Below are 23,220 nucleotides of genomic sequence, written 5' to 3'. Positions count from 1 at the left end.
AACGAGTTATCACTAATTTTTCACTTTTTGGAGCAGAAAAATTGAGATATCCCGATGGGAAAAATTCGTAGCTCAATTTGGTCAACGGATTCGTGTTCTTGGGGTCAAAATACATTGAAAACGCATCATACGATCGATTTTAAAAATACTTCATTTTTGGTCCCGAAATCGAAAGAATCCAAAGGGGTACCCCTTGGATTTTTTTCAATTTTGGGGTCAAAAATCGATATTTTTGTTAATTGGGGTTTATATGCTACTTTTACGTATTTTGAGCTCAGGAATCCGAATCCGGAAGCCAAATTGATCTATCTGTAAAAATGATCGAATTATCGCCGATTCTTCCCTTTGGGGCAGAAAAATAGAGATATCTCGGTGGGAAAAATTCGTAGCTCAATTTGACTGACGGATTCGCGCTCCTGGGGTCAAAATACATGAAATAAGTGTCCTACAATCGATTTTAAAAATACTTCATTTTTGGCCCAAAAATCGAAAAAATCCAAAGGGGTACCCCTTGGATTTTTTTCAATTTTGGGGTCAAAAATCGATATTTTTGTTAATTGGGGTTTATATGCTACTTTTACGTATTTTGAGCTCAGGAATCCGAATCCGGAAGCCAAATTGATCTATCTGTAAAAATGATCGAATTATCGCCGATTCTTCGCTTTTTGGGGCAGAAAAATAGAGATATCTCGGTGGGAAAAATTCGTAGCTCAATTTGACTGACGGATTCGCGCTCCTGGGGTCAAAATACATGAAATAAGTGTCCTACAATCGATTTTAAAAATACTTCATTTTTGGCCCAAAAATCGAAAAAATCCAAAGGGGTACCCCTTGGCATTTTTTCAATTTTGGGGTCAAAAATCAACAATTTTTTTAATCGGAGTTTTTATAATATCCTAATGTTTTTCGATCTCAGGAATCGGAATCTGAAAGCCAAATTGATCTATGTATAAAATTGTTCGAGTTACCGTCAACTTATCGCTCTGAATGCTGAAAAATCAAGGATATCTCCATAGATATATTGAACAATACAATGATGTATACCTATAATATCTTGATGGGATTTATTCCCAACTCAATTCAATCGACAGCTATTTTACGTTTTACTGAATCTTAGTCCATTTGGAAATTTACAGGAGTTGAAGTAGAGGCTATGAACTAATTTTCAAGAATTAAAAAAAAAATTTTAAACCGTAACTTTTAGAAATTTCGACTTTTGGTGTCCATAAGAGCATATAAATGGTCTGACCATGATTTCTGAGACCCCTCACGATGTCGAAAAAGCTTCATCAAGTTCGTTAAATATTTTGAAAAAACTGGCCCGTTTGACGTGGTATGCCCCATATAAGTGAAATACGGGTTTATTCACAATCAGTCCTATTGTGCTCACAATCAGTATCTTTTACAACTGTTCGCGTCAAGCGGTCGTTGTGAATTGGTGATGGTACCAATATCTACGGTACCGCAGATTTTTATATGATGATGATTTATCGCCCAGGGCCAAAAAATTTTTTACAGACTAATTCTGTTCGTTCTGGGACTAATGAGCTTCATATCGCAAATACGATGAAGGGCCAACAATAATTTGCTGCGTCATCCTATACAGGCCTAAATTACCGGAAAATACGCAACTCTAGAAAATTATTTTGTTCCAGCACCGAATAACTGTGCGGTTGTGCGTATTAATATCTCTAAACCATTCTCATTAGATGTGCTCCCATAGTAGTATGAACCACGAAATGCTATCTTCGAGCTGATTCCAGCTGCTAATGCCGTGGGCGAATTAACAAAATACATAAAATTGGCAATAGATCAATGGGCGTTGGTGAATTGCGACTGTGTTACCAATACTAATAGCAATAAATAAAAACTCGAGCCCAATCATTCGAAATGAGCCATCTGAACGATGACTCGCCAGCTGAAGCACTTTACTCATCGTACGCTCTGACCAATAACGGTATTGTACCCACCCGCTATCTCGAGATTGTCTCGTCCTTTGCCTTGTATTACAAGTCATTGTTGGAATGACCAATTTTAGAGAATATTGCGCCACCGTAACTGAACATATTATTCGTTAGGATTATGATATCCTTTGGTGATATTACGATGGATAGGGGAGAAAGAGCACCGTGCCAGAAGATGCCATGTTATACATTTTTAAATTTAAATCCTAATTATGCCATATGTGCTCTATTATAATCAAGATTATCGGTTCTGAAGTGTATTGCAATCTCAAACGTAATATTAGGCAATATCAACATGCAGACTTGTTCCTTCGCCATATTTGTACCTGACTATATTCTATAGGGTTGTTTTTATGACCTTCCAAGGTAAACGAAGATATGGATTCCGCAAACTGCAACTGTGGTAGTTGGCAGTTTGCAAGCTTGTATATTATGTACCAGGTACTTATCAAGTATATCAACTCACTTAGTAAATACATCCAATATTGACGGTCCTGCGAGGATAAAATAACTGGAAAAAAGCATAATATATCGGTTATCCGAATGGGTTATCTAAATATCCCCACCATCTGTTGTCCATGCAGACTTACAATTAGTCCAGTCGGCCAATCTAAAATGTTGATCGTCAGTCGTCACTCGGTACCGAAGGGAACAAGTGTCGTGGCTGGAAGATTGGCTTAAAATCTGGAATTGAAGCACGTTACGACCGTTCGAATTTCGAATGGGTACGAATTGATAATTAATTTTCATAATGCGATTGTTTAACTACAACTGTTGAATAAGTTACAATAACACAGTGTGGATATCATCTGGAGGATTTAAATTTGAAAGTTTCAAGTTATAATATTACGCTCTATTCAGGTTTTGTATGCCATTCTATTTACCTACGCTGGCTATAACTATTGTTATCTCGACTTGTTTTTCGCTTACTTACTTTTTCCTTTTCATTTAAAGCCTGATTAAAATTTCGGCATAGTATACCGTTCGTGTTTTAGTATTTCTTAATATAAAAAACGCTAACCATTATGTTCTTCCCCGAATATAACGGTATGATCTTGGCTCGCGGAGGGCTTTCCCGCGAAGCTCGAAGTACAACTACACAAATAATTGGCAGCTGTATCTAAGTAGAACAGCATTATCCGTCGAATAGTACAACTTGCGGTTCGTGATTATACCTCTCTGTCTTTTTTCTGACTTATTATTTCATTTTAGTAATCTGCAGGCGTGTAAAAATTCTTTCACCCCGACTAATTCATACCTGTATAAAGTATATTTTACAGTATGAACAATAATCATTACAGCGAATGAAAATTATTGAATGAACAAACATCTCTGTCGTTCTAAAATGAGTTTTGCGCAACAGGGTCGATCTCTATCGATAGAGTCGAGTTGATTCTGACTTTCTGAAATCAGTGCTTGGTATATGTATGTACTTGCAGCATATTAACTACATAATTTAATACGTAACTTCAAGTACCGTTCCTCGGCGCCAATTCTCACGTGTGTGATAAGTTAAACGCTTTATTATACACACCTGAGGTAAAATTAATATATTACACCAAACCCATCGTTTTTTCTTAATAGAATAGCTGGCAAATTTTTCGTCAACGTAACGCGAAAGATACATCCGACTCGATTATATTTGTACCACAATGGCCACTCCTACTCAGCAATGTAGATTATTTCGCATAGATCCGATCTCGCAAGTGTCTATGGATTGCGACATTTCATCCGATTACACATGTATTGTATAGTTTCTGTGCCACACAGTAACCATGCAGGTTCTCACAAATTACGTGAAACGTATAACTCTGATCTTTTAATAGATTTGTAGTCACAACTTCGAATATTTTTTTAATTCAAAACAACACCATTGTATCGGAGACAATTATATTCTGCAGCTACTCTTCTTTGTGATGATTATAATAATATCTCTTTGATAAAACAAGCTATTTCAGCTTCGTCATCGCGGTTACGTGTACAGAGTTCATTCGTATATATGTATAGGTTTACACAATATACTCATCACGCCACAAAGCTTCACATAAACTGAAGAAAAAATTTGTCTTAACGCCGAACATCGCTGTATAACATAATTAAAACAAACACTTGAATACGGCTAACATCAAGGTTGAATTCTGACTGACTTTTATGTATATGCATATATTTAATTTGAATTAAATGCCTGGCATCTAACAAACATCCTTGTTCGCGGCAGCGAATTACCGCTAATTGTGGATATCCGTAGGCTGGCGGTTAATATTATCATTTTGAACATAATAGTTGACAATTGTTGCACATTTTGATTTTGATATTTCGGAAGTCATACCTGAATAGTTATCTTATCTGTAGCCTGCCAGATATTTGTGGCATTTTGAATCTGGGACAAATTGAAGCTCCAATAATGCTGTACACGAATTGCTCCGTAATGTATAAAGAAATCATATTGCCTTGTCCAATAATGAGACTACCTCAGAGTTATTGACCTTACGTAATGATATTGTAATTGAAGACGTATTTTAGTGACGCGGTTGTTGGCATTATCCGGTATACTTGATTCCACTCGATGTTATATGACGTTTATCAGTTTGTATGATGTGTGTGCTGTATACGGATGATTCTAATGATATACCGATATACTAAGCTGATTAATTTTTGATTATCTGCATTCTCTAAGCTTTGAATCAGATTTAACACTTATCGTGTTATAACGATTGCGGTGTTCTGAACACCTGTCATTGCTTTCGATGATTTTTAACTCATGTATAGGTATGGGGTGTCAAATGTTCCGTTGTCACATGAACTGATACGAAGGCCCTGCTTTTGCACTTGCGAGTTGTGATGTAAATGAATCTCATAAATTGGAAGCGATGGTCGTTTTTATATAAGTAAAATATAGTATATACTTATGTTATAAGCTAAATGTAATTGAGAGAGCTACTTAACAAAACTTAATGCTCGAAGCCGCGTATTTTGCCATTAACATTTTTTTTTCTTTTTCAACCGCAAATATGTAATTCCTCTTGATATTATCTACGTTGAATACCAAAAACATTATGCTGAATTCAGAACAACTGATATATTCTACGACTTTTCAATCAGTATCTTGTAATTTATAGAGCAAGACCTTTGACGAAAGTTAGGGAGATAATTATTTCCGGATAAACACTATGGTAAAGTCTTAAGGTGTGGTCCAATTGCATCATATTGTACATACAATCGAATTCTTACACTAACGATCTAGATTTCTAATCAATGACTCCAATAAAAATGGCACACACTGTCTTAAACTTGAGGAACCGTCTAAATATTTCAAATATGCAGGTGGTTCTTGAAAACTGCAGATCATTTTGTTGCTACGGCGTGAAAGCTGACAATGAGCCGTTTTTCATATTTGTATAGTTTTCGCAATAGCGAAACTTAAAGCAGCGGTTTTCCATGCAGTCCGTTTACGCTGAGACGATAATAATTTTTCTTTAAAGTGTACATTATGAATCATCGGCTCAGTCCTGCAAGGTTGAACAATCTAGGGAGGGCATCTGAACGAAATCAAACAGACTGGGATAAAACGCGAAGAAACAGAAAGAAAATAGCATTTCACATTATCTGAAAGTCACCACTCTCATACATACACCGTGTCTCGAATATTTTCGACCACGCATTCCACACTGATGAACACGGTCAGCTCTTCCATTTTGTGTATGTAACACTTCATTCAAAGTCAATCTGTAGGTCAAATTGACAATTATGCGGCCACCCGACCGTGGACGCGGATTGTTAAATGAATATTCTTCCATACAACTGCTGCAGCAGATCTGTTAAGATCAAGTGCCTTCTCAAGGAGAATAAATAATGAAAATGCCGGTGGTTCTGATATATATTTCACATAATATCATGTCATTTCATAAACTGTATGATTTATGAATAACTTACTGTCTAAGCATGTCTGCGGATAAAATATATGATAACAGCTATAGATTGTCTGCCGATATATGAGTATATGTATGCGTCAAATAGTTTAGTTTCTCTGTCTTCATGAGGTTTTTTTATTTGGTTTCATTTCAGCGATATTAAATCGGATAGAATGTATGAGAAAATCGTTGGTAGATCCGTAAAGAATTCAGTGTGCAATATTACGCAACGGCACCATCGTGTAATTTGTGAGCCTTCAGATATGCTTTTATCTCCGAGTTTCCGTATCTTGTACGAACTAAAAACGACTCATTAAAGGTGATGTATATCTAGCATGGAAATCGACGATAAATTAATTGCGACGGTAATAAAAAAGACCCTTCGTAAAATATCTACGTACAATTACAGTTATTGACGAATATTTATAGTGAATCATCAGATAAATCTGCTATGAAGTATTCCCGAATCTGATACTAGATCCACTCTTATCTAATCAGGCCCAGTTTAAAAATTGATTGGCTTCTTATCGCTCATGGAGCTCCCTCGAAAAAAACACACTATTCTTGTCGTGCATTTTTGCGAATCACGAGGCACTATCAGTATAATAATGTGCGTACGTTGTTTAGTAATGTTGTATATCAGTCAACGATAAATGTCATATACAGTGGACTGGTATTATCTAATAAACGGCTTGTCGAATGATTCCATGGATTATGCTTTATTTCATAATTAGATGAAATTTCATTCTCGTTCTAGACTTGATTCAGCAGTAAGCGTGGGACTAAATAAACCATTACTTATTAAACTTATATCGCGAAAGTAACGTATTACTTTCCGAATATGGAATATTCAAAACTCCCGTGTCGCCAGGTTTCGCAATAAATTGCAAACCTAGGTCCCTCTTAACAGCTCTTGTGGTACTTTGAGGTGATGCGCACTCTCAATAAATTTGTTATCGATGGATGAAGGTCGTTCCAAAGCCGCATTTCCCTTTTGCGCGCTCTTACTTCTATTCTACTATTAGAGTAATTCGTGATCTGTGTATAACGGTATTCAGTATACTACAACCGTTGGTACATACCACGTGTAATAATATTCAGGATGCTGTAGAATTCAGTTTTTCATCGATAAAAAATATGATTTCATTGTGATTTGTAGAATAAACTGAAAGCTGGATGGTCGGGGTACACGACAATCGAATTGGCAATCAACTTATTAAATAAAAAAATAAATGCGCCAACATGGTAAACCACTCATTGGATCAGTTTTGTGGCTCTGAGTTTTGGGTAAGTGTTTTGCCAAAATTCCATTTTACGAGCGAATTCTACATCGATGAAAAAACTTGAACGTGAAACTAATTTTTACCCAAATTTCTTAAATATACATGTCATATTCACATTCATAGAGAAAGTTAAATCAAACTACTTTGTCATTTTAAGCCAAGTACAACTTCATAAGTTTTTCGACAGAGCGCTTCAACCTTACATATTTTTCTTTCATGTACTTGTTCAGAATCTACAAATTCTGTATTGCTATTATTCGTAACAGCCAGGTTTAGATTTCCCATGAGATTATCTCAGGCAGCAGACCCTTTAAAAATCATCAGACCAAATATTTTTTATCCCTTTTTTTTTTAGATTTGATGTATTCAAGTTTAGGAAATCAGTCAAAAATTTACAAATTCTTTATTTTGATACATATGATCTTTACCGTGACTAGTTAAAAAGTCAATTTACATAGTGCTATACATTGTTTTTAATTATTTGATTGACTTCCTCAATATTTGTTAATATCTTTTTATTGATTAAAAGATTATACCCATAAGTGATCAAATATTCAACGTACAACGTCAAAGACCAATTATAGCAATTCAATCCATTCAGCGAAATCAAGACTATATTGAATTATTGATGTTTCTTCTAGGATTACGATTCAGTTTGGAATACGGAAACTCCTGATTTATCAGAATGTTTTCAGAGAACAGTTTTAATTTGGACCCCGTGCGCTTTTCTCTGGACATTCTGTTCTCTAGAAACATATTACATTTTGAACAGTAAAAGGAGAAATATACCATTCACATGGATAAATGTGTCAAAATTAATACTCAACTTATTCTTAATTGTACTATCTATCGTCGATCTCGGCAAGGCAATCCATGCCGGTATTCATGAAGAGCGGCAATATAACGTGGAATATTATACTCCACTCATCAAGATCATCAGCTTTGTGAGTATTTCTAATTGTGATGTGACAACATTTTAAATATAATATCATAATATTTGGCAAATAACACATAAGTCAGATTAATGTCAGTCTTGACATTGTTCATATACCAGTAGTAATTACGTATTCTATCATTCATTTCAACAGACTTTGGCGTTAGTCCTGTTAATATACAACAAAAAGTATGGAATGCGGACGTCTGGTTTACTTTTCCTATTTTGGTTTTTCCTTGGTCTGTGTGGGGCCGTTCAATTCAGAAGTTTAATCAATGGGTCTTCCACACAGGTGAGATTCGATGAATCTTTTCTAAGATATTCATGTATAGTCTCTTTTCATTAATATGGATGTCAAGTAAGCTAAAGCAATGAACAATCATGGAAGCAGCATTTAATGTAACTACATTTTTGATTCAGGTGGAGAAGAGTTATTCATATGTGTCTTACATGATTTATTATCCAGTGGTTTTAATCATGTTTTTGTTGAACTTTTTCGTTGATGGAACACCAAAGTTTTCTGACTATCCACCGGTAAAGATCTCGAATACCTTACCTCCAAATTTATTTCATTCTACTATTGGTTTTGAATTTGACTAATGATAGTTATTATTTGCAGGAAGAACGACCATGTCCTGAAACAAATTCTTCATTTCCATCAAAGATTCTATTTGCTTGGTTCGATAGCATGGCATGGAAAGGTTTCAAGAAACCTCTTGAAACAAATGATCTCTGGTCCATGAACCCTGAAGATACAGCTGGTGAAATTATACCAAAATTCGACAAATATTGGTTGGAGACTTTGAGAAAAACGGATAAGTACGTTTATACTCCTGTGTAAAATTTTTAGTTTTCTCATGCCCATTCTGGTTTATTAGTGATCAATATATTCTTCAAAAAGTTTATGAAAAAAAAATAATTAAGAATTTTGTACACTTCATTTTCATTCGTTTTGCTATCAAGGCTGTTTTGGACATATTTTGGGTAAGGATGTAGAAACTAGCATTGAATTTTCATAACTTGCATAATATCTTGGAATTGCATAATTGTTGAGCTAATCCTTTTCAGTGCGCAAAATGTGAAGGCATCATTCAGGAAGTCATCTGGGCAGGTTGATTTTAACACAGCCCGAAAAAAAAAAGTTGCTTCGATCTTGCCAGCTCTCTGCAAAGCATTTGGAGGGACATTCATCTTTGGATCCTTTTTGAAATTTTCGCAGGATATTTTAACATTTGCCAGTCCTCAAATATTGAAGTATGTATAATATTCAATGTCGATGAAAATTTCAGTTACCTAAGACATTATCAAACATTATTTTTCGACTTGAATGAGAGCTCTTTGGAAACATACAGCACTAGATTCGGCTGTAGTCTGTAATACAAATGTCTTAATCTATTATTTATGCTCATTGACTTTATTCATGGTTCGATTTCCGTTGTTCAGGTTACTGATGGCTTTCATATCTGGCAAAGAAGAATTATGGAAGGGCTACATGTATGCCATCCTGCTTTTCTTGACAGCAGCTATCCAGACTCTTGTCTTGTCTCAGTATTTCAACCGAATGTTTTTGGTTGGATTGCGAATTCGGACAGCACTAATCGCAGCAATCTATAGAAAAGCTTTGAGAATGTCAAATGCTGCTCGCAAAGAGTCGACTGTTGGCGAAATAGTAAATCTGATGTCAGTAGACGCTCAAAGATTCATGGATCTGACTGCATACATAAGCATGATTTGGTCAGCGCCTTTGCAGATTGCTCTAGCTCTGTACTTTTTATGGGACATTTTGGGGCCGTCTGTATTGGCTGGTTTGGCGGTTATGATCATCCTAATTCCAATTAACGCAGTAATTGCCAACAAAACCAAAACATTGCAAATCAGACAAATGAAAAGTAAAGATGACAGAGTCAAGTTGATGAACGAGGTACTTAATGGTATCAAAGTCCTCAAGCTGTATGCCTGGGAACCATCTTTCGAACAGCAGATCCTAAAAATCAGAAATAAAGAGATTCAGGTTTTGAAAGAGGCTGCTTATCTCAATGCCGGAACAAGCTTCATCTGGTCTTGTGCTCCTTTCTTGGTGAGTGCTAATAGTTTACTTGCAATTAATTCCGCATTATAGATACACCTCGAGATACACTCAATTAAAGACCCTTATGTGTGTCTTTATGTTATTAGTCCCTTAATATATGATTTGCTTGTCAATTGGCCTAGGTTTCTCTAGTTTCGTTTGCCACCTATGTACTTTCGGATGAGAAGAACGTCTTGGACAGTTCCACAGCCTTTGTTTCCCTCAGCTTGTTCAATATCCTCAGGTTCCCGCTCTCTATGTTGCCTATGATGATCAGCAACATGGTGCAGGTGAGTCACGTATCAAATTAAAATTATTGGATTCTGTTATATCTGCCCATCAAAAACAGATTTCCATGAAACAGCATACTCTTGGCTGCAAAAAATCTGATAGCACTAATGAAAAATTACCTCTACCTTTCTCCAGGCATCAGTGTCTGTCAAGCGTATCAACAGATTCATGAATACAGAAGAGTTGGATCCCAACAACGTACAACATGACCAATCTGAATGTAAATTATAATAGTTATTATGATTGATACACTTCAATTGATTTGTGTTGCAAATACAATAATGGATGTATAACACACTGGTTTCAGTGAATCCACTAATCATTGAGAATGGAACTTTTACATGGGGTGCCGAAGAATCGGAAAAGCCTGTTCTACGTAATATCAATCTCCAGGTACAGCAGGGCCATCTGGTAGCATTAGTTGGTTCGGTTGGTTCTGGAAAAAGCTCTTTAGTGTCAGCTCTTCTTGGTGAAATGGATCGAATCAGTGGCAGAGTAAACACCAAGGTAAGGCAATCCACTCAATTTTGAATTGGTGTTGATGTGACATACCTTCCATCTTTTTTTTTCAAACCTCATTGCATTTGTTTTATATGGTCATTGTTAATTAACAACATCAAAAATTGAAATAGGGTTCAATCGCGTATGTGTCTCAACAAGCCTGGATTCAAAATGCAACTTTACAAGATAATATCTTATTTGGCAAAACACTGGACAAACCTCTATACAATCGAGTTATTGAGGCTTGTGCGCTAAAGCCAGATCTTGACATGTTACCTGCCGGAGATCAAACTGAAATTGGTGAAAAGGGTATCAACTTATCTGGCGGTCAAAAACAGAGAGTATCCTTGGCCCGAGCAGTCTACAACGACGCAGACGTATATTTCATGGACGATCCCTTGAGTGCTGTAGATTCTCATGTCGGGAAACATATTTTTGAAAATGTTATTGGCTCCACTGGAATGTTGAAGAAGAAAACTAGAGTCTTGGTAACACATGGAATTACTTATTTGCCCGAGGTCGATAATATTATTGTCCTGAAGGATGGGGAAGTAACGGAACAGGGTACATACAAACAACTATTGGAGAAGAAAGGTGCCTTTGCTGAGTTCCTAGTACAGCATCTCCAGGAAGGTATGCACTAACTCTGTATCAAGTAATTGTTCATGTGTTCTACTCGAACATTCCTTATTGTTTATTAATATGGTTCTATTTTTCATGGGGCCAAGTTGGAAATCGTAAGTCAACAAAAAAGTAATCATAATTTTTGGGAATTTTTACTTGTTTTTATGTCTGACAATTATCAGTTATAAGCTTGACTGATTTGAACTTGAAATCTACCAGAGAGGGAATAAAAGTTCAGGAATGAAGGTTCATCTTGTACGACAAGGTGGCACTAAATGCTTTGATTCTTTTTATTACTCACTGACAGATTTATCTAGGTACATTGCTCATAGCTAGTAATTGTTTTACAACTAAAAAAAATTTATATCGCTCGAGCTTGGGGGTTTCTCTCAACGTTTTCACAACCGTGTATCAGAGGATCACATTATTATACTTAGCTACCATGGTGGCTACATTATTAATCCAAGCCGATTTGATAACCAACTCATGCACTTATATTATTTTCGTTTCATTTGTGATTACGCATCCGGTTTTACTAAATTTGATTATGTGATGCATGGCTTTATCAAATATCAATGGCGTCTGTTTGTAACTATCACTTGTTGCAAATTTAACACAAAATTCCTCCATACGTTATTTGTCAACTTATTTTTACGATAATAAAATAGTGGAGGCTGATTCGGTATCGGAGGCAGATCTTGACGAAATCAAGCAACAACTCGAATCCACGATGGGTGCCGATGAATTGCAGCAAAAACTATCAAGAGCCATATCTAAGGTGTCTGAAAGTCATAGCGACTCTGGGTCTTTGCATGAGAAACACTCAATAAATGGTTCACTTGGACGGTAATGAGAAATCGTATTATACGTATTAAGATATCATATAAATCCATATGTCGTTATGAACGGTCTAAAATATAGTTATTCTCTTACAGACAACATTCGATAGACAGTCAGCACTCCCTTACCCTTCATCGCGGAAACAGTGTAAAAGAAAAAGAACTGCAACCACAAAAAGCCGGAGAGAAGCTTATTGAAATTGAAAAGGCGGAAACTGGTAGTGTAAGTTTCACATTTTTTGATATACCATTTCCCTAACTATCGAACCTAGTAATTGGATTGAGATTTATTGAACCCTTCCGAAGGGCATGCTTCTGACGCTCTTCATTTTATCACCCTCCTATTTCAGGTCAAATGGAGAGTTTATTCTCATTATCTGCGTTCAATCGGCTGGTTCCTATCGATATCCACAATTGTGATGAACGCAGTATTCCAAACATTCAGTATTGGTTCTAACGTGTGGCTCACTGCTTGGTCAGACGACAATACAACAGTGGTCAACGGTGTTACCGACACTAGTAAACGGGACATGTACCTCGGAGTGTATGGAGCTCTTGGTTGTGGTCAAGGTAAGTTTATTCAAACAATAAATACTAATGACTTTCAACATTTGAACGGACATGTATTTCGAATTCATACATGTATGCGCCATATGCTTATTACGTGACATGCGGTTCCACCAAAATCGAATGATGTTGCCAGTTGTGAACTTTTTGGATCGCAAATGATATGAAATTATATCATGGCTAAAACGCATAAGCTAATGAATTCATAATATTTTCATGTCATAATCTCTCCCTACATCGAGCATTTAGGGTTTGAGGAATAATTTGAGGAATAATTTTAATAATATATACCTCACAATAGAAATCAATTGCAAATGCAAATATTCTAAACGCTCCCACTTAAAAGCTGTTGAACCCAAAATATTTCTACAAGATGCACTTTGACTCTTGAATTCGCATCAGTCATACGTACATTCTGAGAAGTTAAAAAAATTAAAAGCAACTAAATATTTATCGTAGCATAATATGAAGTTCAAATCTCATTGTCTCGAGTATTGGCTTAGGGATACTTCTTGAAGATGACTCCAATAAGTATCCCACTGCATATTAATTGAAATCTCAACATTTATCATGGAACTACCATCATCCTTCAATACTGGATAATATTATGTGCCTCATAATAACACACTGCCCAGTGAAAAATGTGGTATTGTATATTATTCGAAGCTAATTGAATTTATGTTAATGGATTGCATGTTGGATTTTTTCTAAAACAAACCATGTGTGGTTTGCTGTGTCTGATTGGCTATCTTCCAAAGTTAACATACATCAATTATCATTTATTTTCATTTGGTTCATCATTATTTATCTCACATTATACATATATCTTGCTTTTTGGTATGATGAACAAGAATTTATTTTTCGTGAAAATAAAACCAGCAATTTCTTTTCTCGGCGTTCCCTATGATTATTTGGTATTATTCCGCTTCATTACCATCAAAAAACTAATTTTTAACAGATGCAAGTTCAATACAACTTTTCAAAATCTTCTGACTTCATGACAATGTGTTGCTGTTCAATAATTTTCAAATGAAATTAGGCAATGTATATCAAAGAAATTTTCCGACTTTGTTCATTTCAAAAAGTACCTGTGTTAAATATCTTGGGTTTTATAAAAAATACAGTGAGCATGAAAAATTGAAACTGATTTTTCCAATCTTCTTATCTTGCATCTGCCTCGCATTTTGATACATTAGAAAAAAACCTTCATAGATAAAGCAAACAATGCAGAGTTCAATGGAATGACAAAAAAAAATAATAACGTATATACTATATACTTCAATGATTGTGGGTGATTAAAATGAAAATCGCAAATGGTTCGGGATGTTAGATGTGTGACTAAATAGGTCAATGTCTTGACAATAATTGTATACGTTGACTAAATTCTGTACATACACTTCATTGTGCTGAGGCTAGGTAAATATCTAATTCCATAATCTTTTTTTCATTTACACAAAATCATTGCTGTATACAATATCATGAGGTACAAAGCGCTGAGTATCCCATTCATATCAAATTTTGCTTTCTCAATACAATACCACGTTAGGTATATCATTTACTTCAAAAATCTGTATAGCATGTTGAAAGATACAGCACAATAGAATATAGCACTCTTCAAATTATATGATCATTCACCTCATCATTGGTGAAGTTCTAGCTATTTTACAATCATTGTAAATATGCTCAAAAGTTACGCAGATTGCAACCATTTTATGATGACAGGGTGTCCAGTAAGATTTATAGTCACCTAGAAAACATGCATGTTTTTATCAACCCTAGATAGTAGAAAATAATACCAACGCTTAACAATTTTTTGACAAAAAGACAGTATGCTGACAAATGTTGATAAACTTCAATTAATCAAGTAGAATTAGGCATTATTAATGATCATTGAAATGTTGGTTGTTTATATTTCTTTCCGAATATTAGAACAAAAAGAAAGAATAGAAAGAAGATCAAATTTAATACCGAAACATTCGAACTATATAAATTTAGATAATAATCATCCTGGCGTAACATGTCAGTATCATTACATTCTAGGAATACTTAATGTATCATTCAAACAAATTTCAGCAATATTTGTATTCTTCGCACACATTGCGTTGGGTATTGGCTGCGTTCGCAGTAGCAAGATACTTCATCAGGAAATATTGTTTGGTGTACTACGTTCCCCTGTTGGATTCTTTGATGTTACACCATCGGGCAGAATATTAAATCGTCTTGGAAAAGACATTGATGTTCTAGACAATATTTTACCGCCAAATTGTAGAGCCCTGTTACTTTGCCTGGTATCGGTATGTGGGACTTTCAATAGATCTCGGCTAATATAAACACAAAGCACAATTTAATTTTCTTGAACGGTCCACCAATGGTTACTTTATCTTCTGTTCATAACGTACATTAAGATTTGGTCGCGAATTCTACAATATTTCATTTGTTCTGTTGCTTCTGTACATTAACAGAGTACCATGCACACTAGGTACGCTTTATTGTTGCACTAAAATGATTTTTCTTGTAACTCAGCATGATCTTAAAGTCTATAGTGAACCAGTACAAGTTTATCACCAAACGGATATCGTGTACTCAATCAAAAAAATTCTTAAGATGAAGAAATTAGACTGCTATAATGATTACTGAAAAAAAAAGATCACTGCGACAGACTATATCCCACTATTATGTCCTGAATGTCTCCTGATGTCGGTCTGAAAAATAGCGTTGGTTGAACAAGAAGCTTGTGAAACATCTCAGAGTTGATTCATAATGGTCAAGTTGGTTGCTTAAACTTCTGCAAGATATATTATTCTACAAAATCATGTAGGGATGTTGGGTATATGATCCCACGAACATGGTGCATTTCATTTCAAATTCTATGTTTGATGGAATATTTTCATTCATCATTTCTTCTGGTTTCACTCCCATTTCATTCAAAAAATTATTCTTCTAGTTATCTTTCTTTGAAGCTATGTAAAAAATCTCCGATCAGGTGGAGAAGGAATCTCGTGACAATCTGTTAATGCGATTTATTAATAATTCTAGGAATATCAGTACTCCTATATGGGTTTGCATTGGCCTCAGGTACAGTAACTGCATCTACTGTACTCCTGGAAATGATGTTGAACAACGTTCTGCACATGCCACTGTCTATATTTGATCAAACTCCATTGGGCAGAATCTTGAACCGTTTCAGCAAGGATGTGGATGTTATTGATAACACTCTGCCCATGAATATTCAATCTATGATATATTGCGTCCTTTCGGTATGATTGAAATTCTCGATTTCTGAAAGTTTCGTCCTTGGGTGATTAAATGTGAAATTTGGAGCTTAACAGCATCAGCAAACCTGACAGAATTCAATGCTTACAAATTCAGTATAGTATTTTTATCATATATGATATGTGGTGATTCGCTAAATACTGCATCTGGTGTAGGTCATTATCGAATAATTTGATTCTTCAATTCCACTCGTTTTTCACAAATAAAATTTCAAAAAGTTTTCTGAAGGAAAGACAGCTGGAAATTCATCATGGTTGTTATTACGTGTTGCTTCTATCACACACGTGCTGTTTAGGTATCCCCCCAATGCAACCCATCTCCAATGACTGACATGACATGTTTTTGTGACTCGAAAAATGTGGCGTTGTACTTCCAGCAAATCATATTGAACCCAAAGTCATGCCTCGAGTGCATGTTAAGTCATATGCAATTATGTTATACATGTGCAATCATCCTCAGTAGAAGACTCATTTGAACTAAGCAGCTACAATTGCGAAAATCTTTTTTTTCTTTTTTACAAATACAATATCTAATTTCAAATTATTAGTCACTCAACTCATTTCTCGTCACCAACGGTTTTAGCATTTATACCTACAATTTTTATATTCCATAGGAATCTGCTGACAATTGTTATTTTTTCTCCTATTGTTAGATAACATTATGATCCTCTGCAGCTTATACTCTGGTGTGAGTAACAAGTTTATGAGGTCAATGTGTGGCATTAAATGTCGTTCAGTTAATTGTTCAGCTGAAAATAATTGTTGCACAGTAAGAGTTTTGTATTGTAGTATAAACAAAATGTCAGGGTTTAGTATTGTGTTACAGCACTTGGTGTAGTTTTTGCGGCATCATCATTACACATTGGCACACTGCGGTCATCTGCTACGATGCATCGTCAAGCTTTACGAAGTGTACTGCATAGTCCAATGTTCATCTTTGACACTCTACCAATTGGTCGCATTCTAAGCCGTTTTGGCTCAGACGTAGACACAATGGACAACAAGATTCCATTCACACTAATGCAGTGTATTACATCGTTGTTTAGGGTAAGCCAAAGCTCGTGTACTGATCATTGGTCGTCCAAGAATATCTCGACTTGTCCAGAATACATGTGTTTGAATTGAATTAAGCCACTACTATTTTTATGAGTAAATTGATTCTTTGAGAAGAGAACCTGAATAATTTTTCCAAAAAAATATATATATCTTAACGAGCCAAATATTTCTACAACATCCTGTGAAATTCATTAATTTGCAATGATTGTTCACCTTTTTAGGATGCATGACAATGATTACTCCATTAAAATTGATCTCCTATCCATGAATGCAATGCCAATCATCGACAATATTCAGCTTTCATATTGCTTAAAATTTAAGTTAACTATTGTATGCGGAGGACACAATTATACAAATGTTTCTACTGTAGTACAGCCCTTGCACGTCAATGCTTGCCTTCCATCATGGTTTTTCTTCACTATGAGACAAAGTGTCATGTTATATCTATTTAGTATTTTAATTCTAAATATCATAGCCCACCACAGCAAACTTTATCCCATGAGCCGAAATATTCAAGCAAGTAGATATTCGATCAAGTAAAGCTTCTAATAAATGCAATACCTATAATTCATTTCACAAATGACTATACATTGATTAAGGAACATTCAATATATGCTGCTACATCTATTCTCTTTCATTATCACAGTCCAAAATAGAAAATTCTTTTTTTCTATGATCCTACTCAATGCGCTGATATCGTTCCGCAACAATCTTACTTTTCAACTTTGCTGTAATTGGCAGAGTAATTCATCTTGATCAATCAGTAAGAGCATTCGCTAAACTAAAGGAGGTACAAAAAAATTATAACTCTACAAGTTGTAACATTTTTAGCGGTAGAAAGGACTATGTGATTACAAATGTTCTTTTTAAATCTAACAGTTGATGCTAAATATAATAACTTTCGTGAGAATCATTTATTTGTATCTCCTTCAGTTTTCAGGTACCGCCATTCACCTTGTATAAATGAGATATGCAAAATGAAAAATTTGCCTAATTCGTTATCTTATCTAGTTTATAGTAGGAGAAATCTTTGATGCAATGATCTTATCCGATTAATGTGTGAATTTCTTCTGGGTCCATCGACGAAGTTGGCCTTAAAGTCATGTGGTCAATTTTATATGTTAGTTCTATCGCATACAGCAAGTTTTTATTGATCGTCAAACGATTTTGTTATGATCACGGTTACAATGATGGTCGATCGTATCTGATGTTATAGCGTTCGCAAGCTTTTTGTGTGATTTGGCTCCGCAGCTGGGTTGTTGGCTGGCTACTCGTCGGATGCACATACTGATGCTGTATGGAGTGCTGCGCGCTCCATTGACGTTCTTTGACACGACCCCCATCGGTCGGATTATCTCCAGGTTTGCAAAAGATGTGGATGTGCTGGATACTTCGCTTCCCCAACAAATTTCAGATAGCAACTATTGCCTGTTCGAGGTAATTTTTCTTAACTGGCAGGAACCAGCTGCTGATTCATTAGAACCGATTCTGAACGATTTCGATCTCTTACTCTTCCATACCCATATGACCTATTGCTAAAGTGTCAATCATTTTCCATCCATGATCTTGCTTATTGCGGAATATTCACACCAAGTTTCTTGTTTAGTCAAGTAAATAGCGATTGCTTCCCCATTATTTATTTCACTCGTAATTTATTCAAGTGAATTAGAATTTTTGAATACTTCAACCGCCACTGCTATTTTACACTTGAATCTTTTTTTCAAATAAATTTAAGGCACCAATGATACGAGGGAAGGCATGCTCGTGTAATTGTAACAATTTTGTCCCTTTTAAACCTAATTTGTATAGTTGTGTCCAAGAGCAGTTACTTCTTGTTCAAAATGAAATTAAGCTAAGATTCAGGAAATGAGGCTTTGGGTTTTGTTGTTCATGGTGTTCGTTTTATGCTCGATATTTCATTGAATGTCATTGCCTTTGTACAAGTTGGTGGGCCACACTTAATTTATAAATCTTGTTATTTATATGTGTGAATGGGCATAAATATGATGTGGGACACATATTTGTATCAGTAGCACGGCTTCTTTAACTTAAATGAAGTGATATATTATATATCTTATAAAAATCATGGTTTCTTTGCATTCTTGTAATTGAGCAGAGCAACAAATCTCTGCATCATGCAATCTGAATCTAAATGTATATTTTTGTTGATCTTTAGTATTCGAGTCTCCAGTGTATAGAGGAATGCAAAAGTCCATGTTATTTAATTGGATCTATAAGTGACGAAAATAGTGTATCTAAATTCATGTCCTTGACAAACTTCTTAACAAATTTAATTTCATTACAGGTCATTGCTACTGTTGTGGTAATTAGTTACAGCACACCGATTTTCTTGACAGTAATTTTACCGATAGGAATAATATATTATTTCGTTCAGCGCTTCTATGTTGCCACTTCGCGACAGTTGAAGCGATTGGAATCTGTTTCTAGATCTCCTATATATTCTCATTTTGGTGAATCCGTTACTGGTATGTTGAATTACTTTAGTATTATTTTTGATCTAACAAACTAAACAATTAGGTTCCATTTAGTATATATATTATGAGATTTGACACTATGACAAATTTTAATATGAAAATTATTTACTGGGAACACCACTGAACTAAATCCTACCATCTTGTAACATACCTCTTTTTTTCCAATAGGTGCACCAACAATCAGAGCATATGGCGTTCAAGACAGGTTCATAAGCGAATCTGAACACAAAGTAGATGTTAACCAGGTGTGCTATTATCCTAGTATAATTGCGAATCGGTAAGTATAATACGTGTGAAGGAATTTGTGATAAGTTAAGAGGCTACTGACTCAGGAAAATATTTTCATCACAGGTGGTTAGCTGTAAGACTGGAGATGGTCGGAAATTTAATAATATTTTTCTCTGCTCTGTTCGCTGTGCTTCAACGAAATACATTGAGTGCAGGTTTTGTTGGGTTATCAGTGAGCTACGCTTTACAAGTGAGATTTTGCATTTACGCAATTAAACCTACATTTCCAGCATTTAATTATAAAACTATTGAAAAATGCAATATCAATAATACCATTCATACCTCACGCAGATTACACAAACGCTGAACTGGTTAGTCCGAATGACATCCGATGTAGAAACAAACATAGTTGCCGTTGAAAGAATAAAGGAGTATGGAGAAACCCCGCAAGAAGCACCATGGGAAATTCCTGATCGAACACCACCGCCTGAGTGGCCAACCGAAGGACGTGTTGAGTTCCGTGACTACAAAGTCCGTTATAGGGAAGGATTGGATCTCGTCCTTAGAGGTCTAACGTTCACTGTCAATGGAGGTGAAAAAGTCGGCATTGTTGGGAGAACTGGAGCGGGAAAATCGTCACTAACTCTTTCGCTATTCAGAATAATTGAAGCTGCAGATGGAAAGATATTTATAGATGACTTAGATATATCTGATATGGGGCTTCATGCTTTGAGATCAAGATTGACAATCATACCCCAGGATCCAGTACTGTTTTCTGGCACCCTGAGGTTAAACTTGGATCCCTTTGGACATTACAGCGATGATGATGTTTGGAGAGCACTAGAACATGCTCATTTGAAACAATTCGTCAAAGGTATGTTCCTGACTGACCATAATCTATCATGTCTGTAGATGGCTTCATATCAAAACCATTACCATTGGATTATGCATATAATTGTGATGCATCTATTAGGATTACCTACTGGATTGTCGCACGGAGTCACCGAAGGAGGAGACAATTTGAGTGTTGGTCAAAGACAGTTGATCTGTTTGGCCCGAGCTTTGCTGAGAAAAACCAAAGTACTGATTTTAGATGAAGCAACTGCAGCAGTTGATTTGGAAACAGATGATCTCATCCAACAGACCATCAGAGAAGAGTTCAAAGATTGCACTGTACTCACTATTGCACACAGGCTGAACACGATTCTAGATTCAGATAGGTATGATTCATACATTTACTGGTATTTTTTGTTCAAAAAAGGTTGTCAAGTCCCTAGTTTGGGAGGATTGTAAATTACAGTCATGAATAATTATTCACTATTTTTTTCTTCTCACAGAGTAATCGTCCTCGACAAAGGCTTTATAACGGAATTCGATTCACCAGATGCGCTACTACAAAAGAAAAATGGCGCATTTTACAGCATGGCCAAAGATGCTGGTTTGGTAGCGTAAAGCTTAAATCTGTGACTAATTGATTGCTTATGGCTTAATTTATGGAAATTAGAGAGTCACATACTTTCTGTAGGCATACTTTTGAAAGTGAAAAGGAATTTCATACCAGCATTACAATAATGATTACTCTATGTGAAATATAGGTACTCGTCATTATAAACGCATCAAATTCATGTAGTATGATTCGTCTTGTCAAGATTTCGCATAAACAAGTCTTTTCACGGGCCTGTAAATTCGCTGAATACGCGGATGTTGGTATCTAATATACTGCCAGTTGTAGTGAGCATATCCTACCTTGTGATGGGAGATGATTTCTTCTATAAGATATATATATTTTTTTTTAACTTGCATTTTTTTAAATGTTAACAGCGTAATCATCATATTGTATTTCAATTTCGAGTAATCTTAAATTATTATCACATGATTTTAAAGTATCAAAAACACACAAATTTTCAAGCTACTTAATTGATTACATAATCAAATGCCACAAATTTAATTTAACTCATGCTATTGTACTTCATTTTGTTCTGTTATATTTTTCCTGTTTATCTATTTAAAATTTACATGGCGAGTTTCGATTGCTTCGCACATTTTGTTTCTAGTACTTAAACTTAACTTACGATTTAATGAGAAGAATAGAGCAATGTTTATCAAAACTAGTAAATCGAAGCAATTTGTTGAACGTCAATAACAGCAATCACCTCAAAAACTGCACATATATCTCAGATACGGTCTGAGAACGTTATTATGTATCTATACTTATGTACACAGTTCAAAGTTTGTTATCAAATATTATAGATAGATATTGAATTGATCATAGCTGACGATTTCTAATGTTCCTGTAAATTGCAAACTGTTATAGCACAATGATACACGATTAGTGCTGGTTATTGCGATCTACCGAAAATAATCTTTATAAAGATGCATTTTAGTGCTAAAGTATCTTGCCGCTCTTTGATAGGGTTTATTAGGTGACGATAGTTTTTATGAATCCCAGTTTATCTCGTTCCCAATTTATAACATCGCTGTGAAAAAGGCAACTGCAAATACTTAATATACATACATCCATAAGCTACTAATTTTATTGTAATAAGTTAAATGATCAACTGAATGTGCAAGAGAAGTACGATTCTTGGCAATGGTGATGTTTATGTACAAACGGATTATCACTGTGTGCAGTGTGCCAAGTGCAAAGAGAGAAAAGTGCCTACTTGTTATCAACTATTATATAAACTATATGTATATCATCTGTATAATAGACACAAACTAGCGAGCGTAATACAGTAATCTATCAAGCAAATTTACGTCTGAAATTACAGAGTATTGAACTTGTCGGCCCCAACAAAAAAGTACTTATCAACGTTCGTAATACTATCAAAAATGTGTTATTGAACAATACTTTTTATTTAACTGGTGTATTAATTTTTTTCTTCACCCACACTGTGCATTATCTTTCGTTATAACTTGTGTATCTTACCTTATAATTACAGTGTGTTGTACAAAACAGTATTTAATACAGTCATTTTTAGACAATAATTGACATTTGTAAACGTGATTTCCTAAAATTGTTGAGTACTTTTATCACACCTTTGAAGTATTCCTGAATTTACTTTGGCAGTTACATAGGTAACTTACTGCAATATGCTCATTGGTATGGAATAATATTGTAAATTGACTGCACTTATTGAAATACGTCATGTTTTCTCTACACACTGTTGTACTCATTTCAATCAAT

At 35.2% G+C, this 23,220-nt stretch overlaps 1 protein-coding gene across 8 annotated transcripts; it reads left to right on the top strand.

The window, feature by feature from the left end:
• Positions 1-2,554: 2,554 nt before the first annotated feature.
• Positions 2,555-23,193, top strand: LOC105683995 (multidrug resistance-associated protein 1). 8 transcript variants are annotated; one of them, XM_012397026.4, is made up of 23 exons: positions 2,555-2,689; positions 7,035-7,162; positions 7,800-8,102; positions 8,247-8,384; positions 8,513-8,626; positions 8,712-8,911; positions 9,161-9,346; positions 9,536-10,169; positions 10,304-10,450; positions 10,587-10,671; positions 10,759-10,958; positions 11,084-11,585; positions 11,681-11,689; positions 12,245-12,422; positions 12,512-12,638; positions 12,766-12,985; positions 16,019-16,239; positions 19,616-19,796; positions 19,974-20,082; positions 20,157-20,283; positions 20,385-20,907; positions 21,007-21,253; positions 21,371-23,193. In XM_012397026.4, exons 2-23 carry the CDS (start codon positions 7,118-7,120, stop codon positions 21,483-21,485), a joined length of 4,611 nt encoding a protein of 1,536 aa, XP_012252449.2. In that variant the 5' UTR covers positions 2,555-2,689; positions 7,035-7,117; the 3' UTR covers positions 21,486-23,193. The 8 variants fall into 8 exon arrangements, with proteins under 8 accessions (XP_012252449.2, XP_012252456.2, XP_012252457.2 ...); XM_012397031.3 differs by lacking the exon at positions 16,019-16,239 and adding an exon at positions 18,527-18,747 and having other exon boundaries at positions 2,671-2,689; XM_012397029.3 differs by lacking the exon at positions 16,019-16,239 and adding an exon at positions 17,081-17,301 and having other exon boundaries at positions 2,671-2,689.
• Positions 23,194-23,220: the final 27 nt, after the last annotated feature.

This window comes from Athalia rosae, chromosome 2 (assembly GCF_917208135.1).
Source record: "Athalia rosae chromosome 2, iyAthRosa1.1, whole genome shotgun sequence".
Taxonomy (NCBI): Eukaryota; Metazoa; Arthropoda; class Insecta; order Hymenoptera; family Athaliidae; genus Athalia; species Athalia rosae.
Note: the sequence above shows the minus strand (reverse complement) of the source record. Positions and strands in the feature narration are given on the sequence as shown.